This window comes from Pteropus vampyrus, unplaced genomic scaffold, assembly GCF_000151845.1.
Source record: "Pteropus vampyrus isolate Shadow unplaced genomic scaffold, Pvam_2.0 Scaffold1, whole genome shotgun sequence".
Taxonomy (NCBI): domain Eukaryota; kingdom Metazoa; phylum Chordata; class Mammalia; order Chiroptera; family Pteropodidae; genus Pteropus; species Pteropus vampyrus.
The window spans coordinates 686,888-700,639 of record NW_011888782.1 but is presented as its reverse complement, the minus strand read 5'-3'; the positions used below and the strand labels follow the sequence as shown (position 1 = coordinate 700,639).

The window sequence follows — 13,752 nt, the reverse complement described above, 5'->3', positions numbered from 1 at the left end:
TGCAAATTAGATATCTGATAAAAGTGTAATAGCCAAAATATACATGGAACTCATACAACTCGATAGCAAAAAACCCAGACTGATTTAAAAAGGGCAGAGGCTCTGAATACATTAAAAAAATAAAAAATAAAAAAAAAAAAAACAGATGGCCAACAGATACATGAAAAGGTGCTGGACATTACTAATCATCAGGAAAATGCAAATCAAAAGCACAATGAGGTATCACCTCACATCTGTTAGAATGGCTAGCATCAGAAAGACAAGGAATAGTAAGTATTGGCATGGATGTGGAGAAGAGAGAACCCTTGTGTACTGCTGGTGGGAATGTAGACTGGTACAGCCAGAATGGAAAACAGTACAGAGGTTTCTCAAAAAATAAAAAATAGAACTACCTTTTGACCCAGCAATTGCACTTCTGATATTTATCCAAAGGAAACAAAACACTAATTTGAAAAGATATCTACACCTCATGGTCACTGCAGCATTATTTGCAAGAGCCAAGATACAGAAACAACCTGAGTGTGCAGCAACAGATGAATGGATAAAGAAAATCTGATGGACACAGACACTGGAATATTATTCAGCCTTATAAAAAAGAAAGAAATCCTGCCATTTACAACAACATGAATTGATCTTGAGGGCATTATCCTAAGTTAAATCAGAGAAACACAAATATCGTATGATCTCACCTAATTGTGGAATCTCAAAAAAAAAAAGAAAATTCAAAACTCAATAGATACTGAGAATAGACTGGTGGTTGCTAGAGGAGGGGCGTGAGTGGTGAGTAAAATGGGTGAGGGTGGCTAAGAGGTACAAACTTCCAGTTATCAAACAAGTCTTGGTGATGTAAATTACAGCATAGGATATAGTAAATAATACTGTATGGTACTTTTGAAAGCTGCTAAGAGAATAAATCCTGGAAGGTCTTGTTATAAGAAAAAAAATTTGTAATTGTGATAACGAATGTTAATGAGACTTATTATGGTGATCATTTAGCAATAAATGCATATATTGAGTCATTATGTTGTATACCTAAAACAAATATATGTCAATTATATCTCAATTAAAAAAGGGGTGGGGCAGCAAGACTGTCCTTCAGGAAGATTGGAAGACTCCTCTTGGGCGAAAGTAAAACAGTTCAAGAAATGCAAAAAGGTATGAATCTAGAAGGATCCATCCAGATTTCACTCAGCTCAAAACTGACACGACCCAACCGTGTGCTCAGTACTTCCAATCAGCTTTTTATCACCTACTCTTAAGAGCAAAAAGCCAAGAATTAACCAGATATCTGATAAATTCCTATAACATAGAAGATAAAGACCCAAGCAGTTTAGGGGAAGCAGAAACTATGCAGAGGTAAGAAAACTTAAAAACATGTATCACTAAATCCTCTGAGAGCTAAGAGAAGGTAGTGCATCAATGAAGCAAAAAAGAGAATATTAAAATAAAATGTAAATTCAGATAACTAAAAAAGGTCTTGATTACTAAAAACATGACAGCAAAATGAAGTTGATAGAAGGTATGATCAAACTGACTCTCTCAAAAATTGAAGACAAACATAGGTGAGAGATAAGAAAATCCAATATGCAAATAGTAGAAGTACCAGAGAGAGAAAGACTATCAAGTGGAGGGGAAAGAAATCACTGAAATAATTCTAGTCTTCCCAGAACTGAAAGATATAAGTTATCAGAACAGAAAGGGCCCACCAACTGTCTGGCATAATATAAAAAGACCATCATGATTGCATATTTCAGGAAACTGGGATGAAAGGAACTTCCTACTAGTTTACAGCTACATCTCAAGGTTTATGCATCAGAATGGCTTTGGAGTACTCAACAGCAATACTAGAAGCAAAAAGACAAGCAAACAAAAGTCTAAGAGAAAACAATTTTCAACTTAGTTTGGCCAGGCGCCAAATTCTATCAGTCAAGTATGAGCACAGAAGACAAAATTCTGACATAGAACGTCTCAATTTATCTCTATCGTGTTTTCTTAAGAAATTACTAGAGGATGACCTCCATCAAAATGAGACATCAGGATGACATGGGATTCAGAAATAAGAGATCCAACAGAGAGATGAAGGATGGTGAATGGAGATCCTGGGATGACAGCTGTGCACACAAGTAGGTGACCATACAAGACTGGAGCAATGTGACTAAGGCCATGTCGAATGCTGTCATCCAAGATCCTTGTGGCCACTGCACTGAGTTTTTAACCGGAAGTTAGAATATTGGGGTGTTCTAGATCTCATCTGTGTCTGGTGTATCTTGACCATAATAAACTTGATCGTGAAGTTGTTGCTCTTCCCTCCTTAGCCGGCTGCTTCACCCCACAGAAGTATTGTGTTTTGACCTACACCTCAGGGCTAGACATAGGCAATGATGACCTTGGATGTAAAAATACAGAGCAGCTCACCGCCCCCTCCCCAAAGTATTCCTCCAGACATCTAGTACCTGACACGTACTGCAACTCTGAGAAAGGCAGGGACACAACCGTAAGTCAGATAGTGATTCCTTCCGCAGGGAAGGAGAGAGATGCATCTGGGGAGGAGCAACAGGGAATGCTATGGGACTACTGATCTGCTTCTGAACCTGGGTACCTAGATGACATTTTGTTATTCTTTAACCAATACATAGGTTTTATACACTATTTTGCATGTAAGAATAAAAAGATGAAATAAGGATGCATATACAAACACTGAGCACAGCACAATACAGCCGATTAATAATTATTGGTTCTTGTCTTAAATGGCAGCTATATGTGTGAAATGATCAAGAATTTTTGGAGGGATGAGATTCAGTATGCCCCATGGCTTTAGGACAGAGGCTTCATGTTTATATTTTAGGCATTCTTTCTATTAAACCCTAAGCTACTCCTAAGCACAAGCAGCAAAAATCACAAGGCAGGCTGAGTTCTGGCTTCTCCTTATTTCTCTGCCATTCTGTTTGAAATCCTTTATAGTAAGACATTTATGATCATGCGTGATACTCTGCTGATTCCTGATGCCATTTTAGTCATTCTGTGTCAGGAAGACTTTTCTTTGCCCATTGAAATCACATAACATGGGCCAATTCTGAGTATGAATGTAGTGAGCCCTCCATACAGCAAATGTTTGATTGACTCTAGTATCTAACACAATGCAAAAGGAAACTAAAGAAGGGCTCTTGGGGTAAATGTTTCTCCTTGCACTTCAGGAATCAATTTCTGCTTTCTTTATATTCCAGCTTCTAAAGGGGCACTTTTAGAGGTACCTAGATTTTTATACTTGGTTCATATTTAACTTCCAAGCTCAACGTTAACATGTATTCATTATATTATAAAAACGATGAAAGTGAAAGGGGTTAAATAAGAGAATAACAGGAGACTAACATTCTATTAATAATGAGCTGAGGGTTTTGATGTGTAGGTAACTCTGCATATAAGCAGATCTCTGGTGATGAGATCAAGAACAGAATCTTACAAACCTGCATAAGGTAATCAGCAATGTATTCTGTTTTCAAGCAGTACACGTTCTGGGCAGCAGCTTCTGCTATATTAATTCCTGAGTTATCTGGTTTCAGTTTATTAAAGTCAGAAAAGAGATGTGTAGCTTCTTTAAATAAAGGTACAGAATGACCAGGTAGTACCTAATGAAAAAACAAGAAGCATCACAATCTATCAGTGTCCCAAAGTAATTCAACTGTGTAACCTGTACTTAAAGGTTATCAACTCACAAAGTATATAATCAAGAACCAATCACAGCAGTCTTGATTAGAAAATAATTCATGCAACAAATTCAGTAAGTTGACTCAATACAAACCTTTGCTCCTCCAGACTGAAGAAGGCGTTTGAATCCTGCTTCTCGGGACTGGTCAACATGTAAGATAACCTTCCACCCACTAAATGCCCCCTACAAATAAAAAAATAATCAGTGTTGAAATTATTTGGAATATCAATGACAAAATAATACAGATAATATTTCCTCTGTAGACGTAGTTTATGTCAATGAATAATCTTATAACATTTACTTTTTTTTTTTTTTTTTTTTTTACCACAGTGGTAACTGTCTCTGGTCAGAAAACTTTAAAACATATAGCCATGGTGTCTGGCACACAGTATGCCATCAATAAATACTTGAAGAATGAAGGAAAATGGCTTAATGATTCGGTAACATTAAAACAAAGAACCTGACTTTTGTTTAGTCTTTTCTAGTATTTTTTCCTTATAATTAATCAAGGGTAAAGCCTAAAGTACAGCTTCTTAGATTAGACGAAACCTCCATTATAATTATCTTGAAAATGTTTACAAATTAGAAAATATATAGTGGAATTTCTTAAAAAAAAAAAAGAGAGAATCAAGGCTAAGAAGGACTTGGAGACAGCAGAGAACTCTGAATATAACAAAAAGATTATTTAACAGGTTAAGAACACAATCTGGGGTTCTTAACCTGTTTGGGAGCCATGGATGACCTCTTTTAGTCTGCTGAAACCTATGGATCTGTTTTCTAAATAAAAAAATATATAACAGCTTTATTGTGTAATTTTCATGCCATATGAATAATGTATTTTAAATGTTCAAAATAAAGTATAAAGGATTACAAAGGAAACAATTTTACTAAAAATCATCAAATTATTTTAAAAATTGTTAAGAAATAAATGTTTTTATATTAATGCCATTAAAACTAGTGGTGAGTCAAATACCTACTATGATTTTAAAGTAGTGATTTACATAAACAGTACTTCAAGATACTTTTAATTATAATGCAAAGCAATATCTGATTTCTCTTGGGGCAAAGTCACAGGTACTATTAATAAGTGTTATGATTTGTTGCCTAGACTTATAATTAAAAGAAAGGCTAACTTTTAACTAGAAGTTAGTAAAAATAAGGATATATTTTTTTCCCATCTAAAGTGTATAGCCTTCCTGAATTTAATCTACAGACTCCATTGGGAGAGTCTGTGGACCCCAAGTCAAGAAGCCCTGAGCTAGATGCTGAAAGGATTATAAATTATTTTTAATAGAGCCATCAACATTATACATATCTTTTGATCACAATAGAAAAATTAGAAATTAACATTAAGCTCAACTTAAAATACCCAAATTAAGTATGTTAATCAAGGGATAAAAGACAAATAGGAATATTTGCATTTTGGCAAGCGGGTTCTCTTTAAAAAGAACTTAGTCTAGAATGGTCAGGACACTGAATGCCACTTTACTACCTATATACTTATTTATGTTAATACCTCAACAATGCCTGATTCCTGTCTTTGCTGGATTTTTTTTCTCCATCTCATTGCTGCAAGTGCTAGTCTTCGTTGCTGCACATTGATTCCAGTCAAAACATCAAGTATGGAACTACTTCCCCATTCATAGTCTTCTTCCTAGAGAATTACAATAAACTTGTGAGTTCCTACAATATGGCTTCAAGGAGTACACAATCAATTAAGAGTTAAACTATACATTCACTTGTTATAAGTACAGAGAATACTAAGTAATCATGAGTTTGAGCACAGGAAATGCAGATTAATTTGGCTTCATATGACAGCCAAGTATATTGGCTTATAATTAGAAATCAAAAAAACATTGCATACATTTCTAAGAAAATACAAATAACTAAATCATAGTAATTGGTAATATTTAGATTACTGAGCTTCACTCACTATCATCCTCACAGAAGGACCCAGTCTCAGAGGAGATATGTATTAACAACTTGATACCTGTCTGTGGAAAATACTCCTAAGGGATCTTGATTGAAAACCTCAAAAACTACATGTAGATACAACTGTGATGGTCAGTTAGAAAGCAAAATATTTCAAATAATAAGTTTAATATTTTATAGGTTAGCAGTAGAGATAAAAACTAACAATGAAATCATATTACTATTTTGTAATGTTATTTCAATTTTTTAAAAAACCCATATTCAAATTAAATAAAACCGATTTAATTAGGAATCTGAGTCTATAATCTTTAAATTTTTTTGTTTTGTTAATGTAAACCTTATAAAATTGGTATAATCTAATCAGTCAATTTCATTATTTTCATTTACATTAGTGGTCAATATGTGTGCCAGAATCAATTAAGACATTCACTTTTAAAGAAAAATGACCCTTTATGTTAATTTGGATACACACCGGCACAAAGCACCCAGCAGTCCTGCACGCTTCAAGGTAGGAGCGATGAAGCACCCACTTCCCAGCTGCCACTGAGGCTAAATACTTCTCATTTCGAAGTGGATGTCCCACAACAATGTGCGTACAGTTAGGATCAAAGCACTGCTTCTCTATCACTAACCCACCTGAAGTAGAAAAAAATTGGTTGTAGTTTATTGATTCTGAACTTTTTCTTAGAAAAAATGTATCTTAACTTTGTACAGAAATTATTTATAAACAAAATGCACTAGATAAACCAAAAAGACTTTGACTGAAAATTACTTTACATATGTATTTTTATAAAGTAATGTTTATTTTGAAAATTTAAATAATAAAATGAACCCCCATATACTGGCCACCTAGATTCCAATATTATCAAAATTTTGCCAGCCTTAACTTCGATCTACCCCCTGCTTTTTTTACTTAACTAGTTTAAAGCAAATTCCAGACAAGTTACTTTACCCCTATGTATTCAGTATGCATCTCTGAGATACATGGAAAATTTCTTATTCAGCCACAAAGCCATTTTCACATCTAAAATAATTAACAAAAATTCTTCGCTATCTCAATACTAAATCCTTGTTCAAATTTTCCTGTTTGTCTCCACTTGGTTTGTTACAATTAAGATATAAAAAGAAACAATACAAACAAGGGCCACATATTGCAGTTGGTTGTTATATTTCTTAGGTCTCTCTCAACTATCTTAGTAATTTTCAAGCTCTGATTATGGGTAACCACAGAGATGGAAGTCAAAAGGGGGCATGTGCAGACTAAAAGCAGGAGAAATTTTTTTGAGGGGAAATAGGGTCAGCTGACCAACAGGGAAGCCTGGGCGGAAAACACACACAGCTAGGTAAATAGAGACAAAATAGCAAGTGGGATCTGAAACCTCTTAGATATAAATGTATGAAATCTGACTTTGAGGAAATAAAGACATAATACAATCTTATGCAAAGCATGGCTTGGATTTATATGCTAAAGCTTAACTTGACTGCTGGTTAGGCAGAGTTGCATCAAGGACTAAGAATTTAACAACATTCAAACTCATGCTTGAGATGACTAATAATAGCAGCAGCAATACTTTTTGAGCACTTACTATAAGGCAGGGACTGTTGAAAGTGTTCAAGGTTATTAACTCATTTAATCCTCACAACTTTATGAAGGTAGGTTCCTATTATTATCTGCAATTTACACATAAAGACACAGGGAGAGTAACTCACCCAGGATCACAGAGGTGACAAAAGAACAATAAGGTAAAAATGCCATATTAAAATAATATCCACATTTAATTCTATATAACAAATTTATTCTGTGACTCAGACAACATAATAGACAGATTTATTTATATATATATAAATATATGTATGTTTGCCACAACTGTTTTATTTATAAAGTCAAGGGCCTCTTGGCATTCCATATCAGAAACCCTCTGTCACAGACTCCCAATTCCAGCGCAATCTATATTCCTGTGCCCTGTTCTTTGTCCTCTTCTAGATAATTCTCTAACTGCTTCTACTTTGCCCAGAGTTCGCAGAGATAGAACCATCTACAGGAAACAGACACTTGAATGTTCCTCTTTGGTGAGCTCTGGATAAAGCTTAGCAATTCTGATTTATACTTCCATCTAATTTATTAGGCAAGGGGAAACAAATGTTCCACCTGAATAAAGTTTCCAAAAAGCATAGCTTCTCAAGCATACAATTGTATCTAAGAGAAATCTTTTCTATATAAAAAAAAAATGTATCATAGTTCTCCCCATCCTAAATAGGATAGCACTCACATTCAATCTTTTCTTTATGACCCAGGGCCACTGTTAAATACAACCATTATTTCTTAAAGTTTTCTCTATGTCAAGCTGTCACATTCACTTCTCTTCCTATAATTTTCCTAATACTATAAAGCTGTTCTGCCTAAAACAGGAGCTGCTAGTTATGTGTGGCTATGAAACACTTGAAGCACAGTGAGTCCAAATTTGAGATGTGCGGTAAGTATAAAATATAACCCAGATTGCATATACTTAGTATGAAAAAAAGGTAAAACATCTCACTGATATTTTCTATTAATTACATGTTGAATATTATATTTTACATACACTGGGTTGAATAAAATGTTTAAAATTAACATCACCTATTTCTTTTTACTTTTTAAAATGTGGCTACTAAAAGTTTAAGATTACATGTGTGGCTCATGTTCTATTTCTATTAGACAGTGGTGCTATAGACACTGGGTTACTTTTCTAATATGCTGCTTCTAGAATGATGTCAGACTGAGAGCCTGACAACTACTGGAATAGGAATAATGTTACAGAAGGAGGGGCTCCTCTCTGGATATTTCCACACCTTCGACTTCATTAAAATGTGGTTTTATCTATATTTAAGTCTATAATTTCACTGATTTGGTCCAAGGTTTCATCAGTGAACAAGTGCTCAAAGCAAGCACAGAATATTCTTTAACCTTAATGGTTGGTTTCAATTTAAATCTTTAAATCCTATGACTTTAGATTTAGATTAGAGCTTTGTTAAAGTAGAAGTTCTAATGCTGACTCAATGTCAACTCACCCATCTTTTTTGTTTCAATTTCTATACCTTATATATGATATCAGTATCAACTACATCCGACTTCCAAATAAGGTTACATATGGAACATTTTTGACTTAAGTAAAATACTTGTACCTAGTTTTTCAATCAGATGACAATAATCAATACGTTCTTGAGGATTCAGAGATGACAACTGAAATACGTGTTGTTTTTTTAAGGCTTCACGAGTCTCCTCTATTGTTATAATCTGGAATGGAAGAGTTTTATTTTAGAAAAAATGAACACTAAAAAAGTTATCAAGTATTTAGTTCTTTTATAGTAACATTTTACTTAGTCTTCTGAGTTATCGAATATAGAAATAATACAATGCAAACAAATGCAGTTTTCAATATTTGATGAACCTTTGATATTGATATCAACAAATTCTAAATTCAGTGTAACAGCAATATCTAAAAGCCATATCGCCATACTAAGGATAAACAAACCTTTTCTTTAGGGTGTGGAGCCACAGGTGGGTTGGCTAGGGGGAAGGCAATACTGGGGGCTTGCGGTGTAGGGATCAGGTGGCTGTCTTTTATTGGAGTTTCCAGTTCTTCAGAGATCGGGTGTTTTGGGGCCTCAGTCACACATATGTTTCCAGGATCACAGACAGCTGAGGGCAATAAAATGCTGCAGTGTGATATTATCCAAACATGACTAAGAACAAATTCTGGGAAATACTCTCATCTGTCTTAGCCAAGATGAAATTAAATACAAATTCTGGAATGTAAAAACTACATGCAAAAATAGTAGCCTATTTCTATAGCTTATAAATAAATGTAATTAATTAGCATTAAAAGGGCAAATGGTGTTACCTGTGGGCTTCTCCTAACCCTTTCTTTAAATACCAAGCTCTCATCAGTAACATGTATCCCAAATTTGTAAAATGAAAAGCCATATTACACTTGGAGAAAATCAGAAGCAGAGATAAATCTATGTATCTAGTGCAGAGAAATAATCATGTGATGCGAAAGGGGGCAAAAAGATGACTAAAGAAGAGAGGAAACATTTTGTTTCCAGGGTAAAGCCCAAGGAAGGAAAAAACAGGGGAATTCAGAAAGGAACGCATACAAATCCAAAGAACAAGTGTGCAAGTATGTGCTGGGTAGAATTCAGAAGAAGGCAAATGAAAATAAGATTATTAGGAGAAAAAACGCAAAAAGGACTAGAAAGAAAAAGAATAATGGTGAAAATTATGTCTGGAAAAAAAAAATGCCTAATCCTAAATTTCTAAATTTAAAAATCAAAATATATTTTTCAGTTTACTGATAAATTACCTCAACTTATACTTATTTTTCTGAGTCTTAAGTTTAGACCAAAATCAGAAATACCTAGCAAGTTTTTCATCTGCATGTACAATTCAGAGAACCACAATGTGCTTATCTGTTTATTTTTAAGAGGGCAACATGTACTTAATACAAACAAGTAAATAGATTTCTTTCTCATTACCCTGTTCAGCAGTTTTTGAATCATGTAAAGGCTCCTGGAAAGGAGAATCTTCCACTCTGTTAATGTCAACCTGAAGTTCAGAGTATTGTGTGGGACAGCTAGGCCACTGCAAATTGCTGGCAAGCCTCGCTCTCTCCTCTCTGGCTGTGGGGTCATCCCAAATGATCTGTTCATTTTGGGAGGGCTCTGTGTTGACATCAGGTACTGTTTGACGAGACTGCCTAAGGAATAAAAGTGGCAATTTTAATAAACGGATAGCCATAACAAAATTCACATTCATAAATTCCTTAAGTTAGACTATAAATTTATGGTTCGCCTTTATATGCCCATCATCTAGCACACAGTAAGCACCTGGTAATATTTACTGAATAAACAAACTTTGGGAAATTGTTTTAATTGTGTCTCCCAGAAACTTATCTGTTTTAGCAAGAAATGAAACACATATTTTGAATGAATGTCCATGTATTTAAAACTTCAAAAGAAGAAAAAAAGTTCACTGTCAAAATATTTTTAAATTACAAAATGATTGCTGCATTTAAAAGTGGGATTATTCTTACTTACACAGGCTTAGGAAAACATGGTAATGTTTAGAAAACTGGTTACTTTGCTTACCAGTAGTTATATTTTTATCACTTAAAATAATAACTTTAATTACATGGGAAGTGTCCTGTAATTGCTGCCTTAAAAGGTCCTTTTGGCTCTTGGTAATCAAACCCTCCAGAGTCTCAGGTAGATCAGTGTTATGCTGAACTAAAGTAAAGTGTGTTTTACGGTATAATTGTAACAATTCCACTGTAGAGTAAATAGAATTTCAGCTATTTTCTTTCAATGTATACACTGAATCTTTTGATGTGTGTGTATGCATGGAAAATATTAGTAAAAATAATTTACCAATACTGATGGTAGCCCCTAAGAGTTCATTTGCCTCAAAAACAAGGAAGATAACCTTTTATTCCCAGAGTATTTATTCAGGCTTGACACAAGATTTAGGCTCGCTATGATAAAACATGACCTGAAGTACACTAACAAAAAGCCACTTTCACTCAGTACTCAGATAAAGAATTAGACTCGTGAAATACATAACATAAGATAAATGCAGAGTTCAATTAACCAATTCAAGATGTAGGTGCCATCATGCTCATCATAGAGATTTTTCTATCAGGAAAAAGATGAAGTAATGTTACTGAACTTAAGTCACACCACACTAAGACCTGTAATCACCTTTCCTAAATGATAAATTCATAGTCAATACAAAATGTAGTTCCAATAAGAAGTAACTGTTTAAATCATGCCTTGCTGTGAAGCACTGCCTGGTATAGAACAAACCTCTGTGTATGTTTCCTGCCCCCAATTAAGAATTCTAAAACTGCTTAGAACAAGAGAGGGAAGACAGAAAAGCTAGGAAGAAAGGTAATATCTGAATATAATATATATAGTTTGGGCTAAATAAGGCCCAGTAGCATAACCCTTTTACTGGTCTTGATATTCTAAACTTCTTCTTTACTAATTTAAAGAACAATAGACAAACAAATAAAAAAAGCAAAATTAGGCTTAACTCATGGAACTGAGTCAGAAAGAACCCACCTAAGGAGCTACCTTTCTCTCCAGTCATCCAGTCAATCCTTTCTGCCACCAAGATGAGAGACAGGTGAGAGACAGGTACGTACCTCAGTGCCTCTAGGACTCTACTTCGTCCACTGCGGGCAGAGCGGGTGCTGTCGGGGGTTGAAGAAGCACTGTTACAACCACTTTTTGAAAGGGAAGTCCTCTGTCCTTGGGGTTTCACTATCGATGTTGCAGACATTATCTCCTGCAGCTGCTTTTGGAAATTCTCTCTCATTTCCAAGGTCTGTGTCAGAGCTTGAAACAAACACAAATACAACAATCAAGCTAAGTGATTTTCCCCTATTGTCCTTAAAAATACAGACTACAATATATTTATCCTTGGGTTCTATATAGACTGAACACTGAAATAGGTACTAAATAAATATTTTTGGAATGAACAGAGTGGGACTAACTAAATGGGTAAGTCATAGGGAAAGCTCTGGTAGGGTAGGATGAGCAAGGAAAATATTAATCCACTAAAAACAGGACCCCTATAGATATAAGGTTATTCATTGCAGCACTCTTTATAATAGCAAGAAGTCAGAAACAACCCAGATGCCCATCAATAAGGGACTGGCTATATACAGTGGACCATTCATACAATGAATACTATACAGTTGCCAAAAAAAAGGACTGAAGCAGCTCCTTATGTAACGCTATGAAACATTCCGCAAGGTGAACTGTTAGAAAAATCAAAGCATAAAACAGCATATGTGTAGTCCGCCATTTATGTATATTTTAAAAGTAGGGAAGGAGAGAACATACATACTTATGACTGCATATGCATAGAACAGCTCTAGAAAGATACATGAACAATTAGGAACAATGAAAGGGTAGGAGAAACTCTCCATACCTCCTGTACCTTTAAAACCATGTGAAAACTTTCGGAATATCACTGGAAAGAACTGAACCAAAAAAATTTTTAAATCACCAACTTCACTACCTTTAATAAAATAGGGCTGTGTATCACACTAACTCTGTAAAATACCTAGTTCCACAAATTTCACATTTCAATCACCTAAAATGTTGCAAATTATTACTTAATGACTGGCATGGAACCTCAATTCAATCCTCAAATATACACTTTACTTGTATTGAGCATCACAGAAAATTATTTTCTCATTTGCTGCAAAGAAATTATTCTGCATGAAAAATATAAACAATTTTCTTTTGTAATTTAAAATATTTTACCTCCTTTAGAGTCATCCTTTCCATTTCCATTTGATGTTGCTAATTCTTTATCATCAGTGATCATATTATCCATATCATTTTCTTCTACAGGCAAATGATCTGGCTAGTGAAAGAGAAAAATTACAATTTCTCAAACCAAGCTATTGTAGAAGGTTTCACAGCATATATAATTATGCATTCAGCTCAAGGAGGGGGTAAATATATCGTCCATATTATCTACCTCATCATCCTTTGTTGTCGCACAAGCTGAGGGCAGTCGACTATTAGAGGGTCTGCAATCTTGTACTGCACTGATATCCAAGCTCATTTTGGGATTATACGTATGTGGGTAAAGAGATTCTGGAAGATGTTTATACTCTTGGGCACACTGCAATACAATGGTGTGTTTTAAATTAGGACTGAAAAAAATCTTAGTGAATAAATGATGTTAAGTTGGATAAAGATAACCAATACATTACGTTATAAGATGATAAAAATTTGCAAAACAAATTTTGAAAAGTAGTTGACGTTGAAAAATTCCATTATATAAAGGACAATTAAACTGTCTTCACTTTTTAATGTCATGTCCATTAAGGTATAAAATCTAATTCTATTTCTATGCTTTTGCCAAGGTATCAACCACACTCCAGAGACTATCCAGAAAGAAAAGAAAAAAGGCAAAAGAAAAGGAAAAGGAATAGGAAAAAAAAGGAAAGAAAAAAGAAAATACAGTCTTAAACTGCACTGGTATGCTAAATTAATTCTCAAATTATTATAAAATTTTCTTTCATATTATTTTTAATTAGTGAACAGAATCAGGGACT

At 34.4% G+C, this 13,752-nt stretch overlaps 1 protein-coding gene across 1 annotated transcript in view; it reads right to left on the bottom strand.

Moving 5' to 3' along the window:
* TOPBP1 (DNA topoisomerase II binding protein 1) overlaps positions 1-13,752 on the bottom strand; it is a 57,316-nt gene that overhangs the window by 7,366 nt on the left and 36,198 nt on the right. The window contains exons 17-26 of the mRNA XM_023527480.1: positions 13,170-13,316; positions 12,950-13,052; positions 11,821-12,013; positions 10,154-10,374; positions 9,151-9,317; positions 8,801-8,912; positions 6,111-6,274; positions 5,223-5,360; positions 3,800-3,889; positions 3,465-3,626 (exon numbers count right to left, since the gene is read on the bottom strand). Of these exons, the coding sequence (XP_023383248.1) occupies positions 3,465-3,626; positions 3,800-3,889; positions 5,223-5,360; positions 6,111-6,274; positions 8,801-8,912; positions 9,151-9,317; positions 10,154-10,374; positions 11,821-12,013; positions 12,950-13,052; positions 13,170-13,316 (1,497 nt within the window). The remainder of the gene's footprint in view (positions 1-3,464; positions 3,627-3,799; positions 3,890-5,222; positions 5,361-6,110; positions 6,275-8,800; positions 8,913-9,150; positions 9,318-10,153; positions 10,375-11,820; positions 12,014-12,949; positions 13,053-13,169; positions 13,317-13,752) is intronic.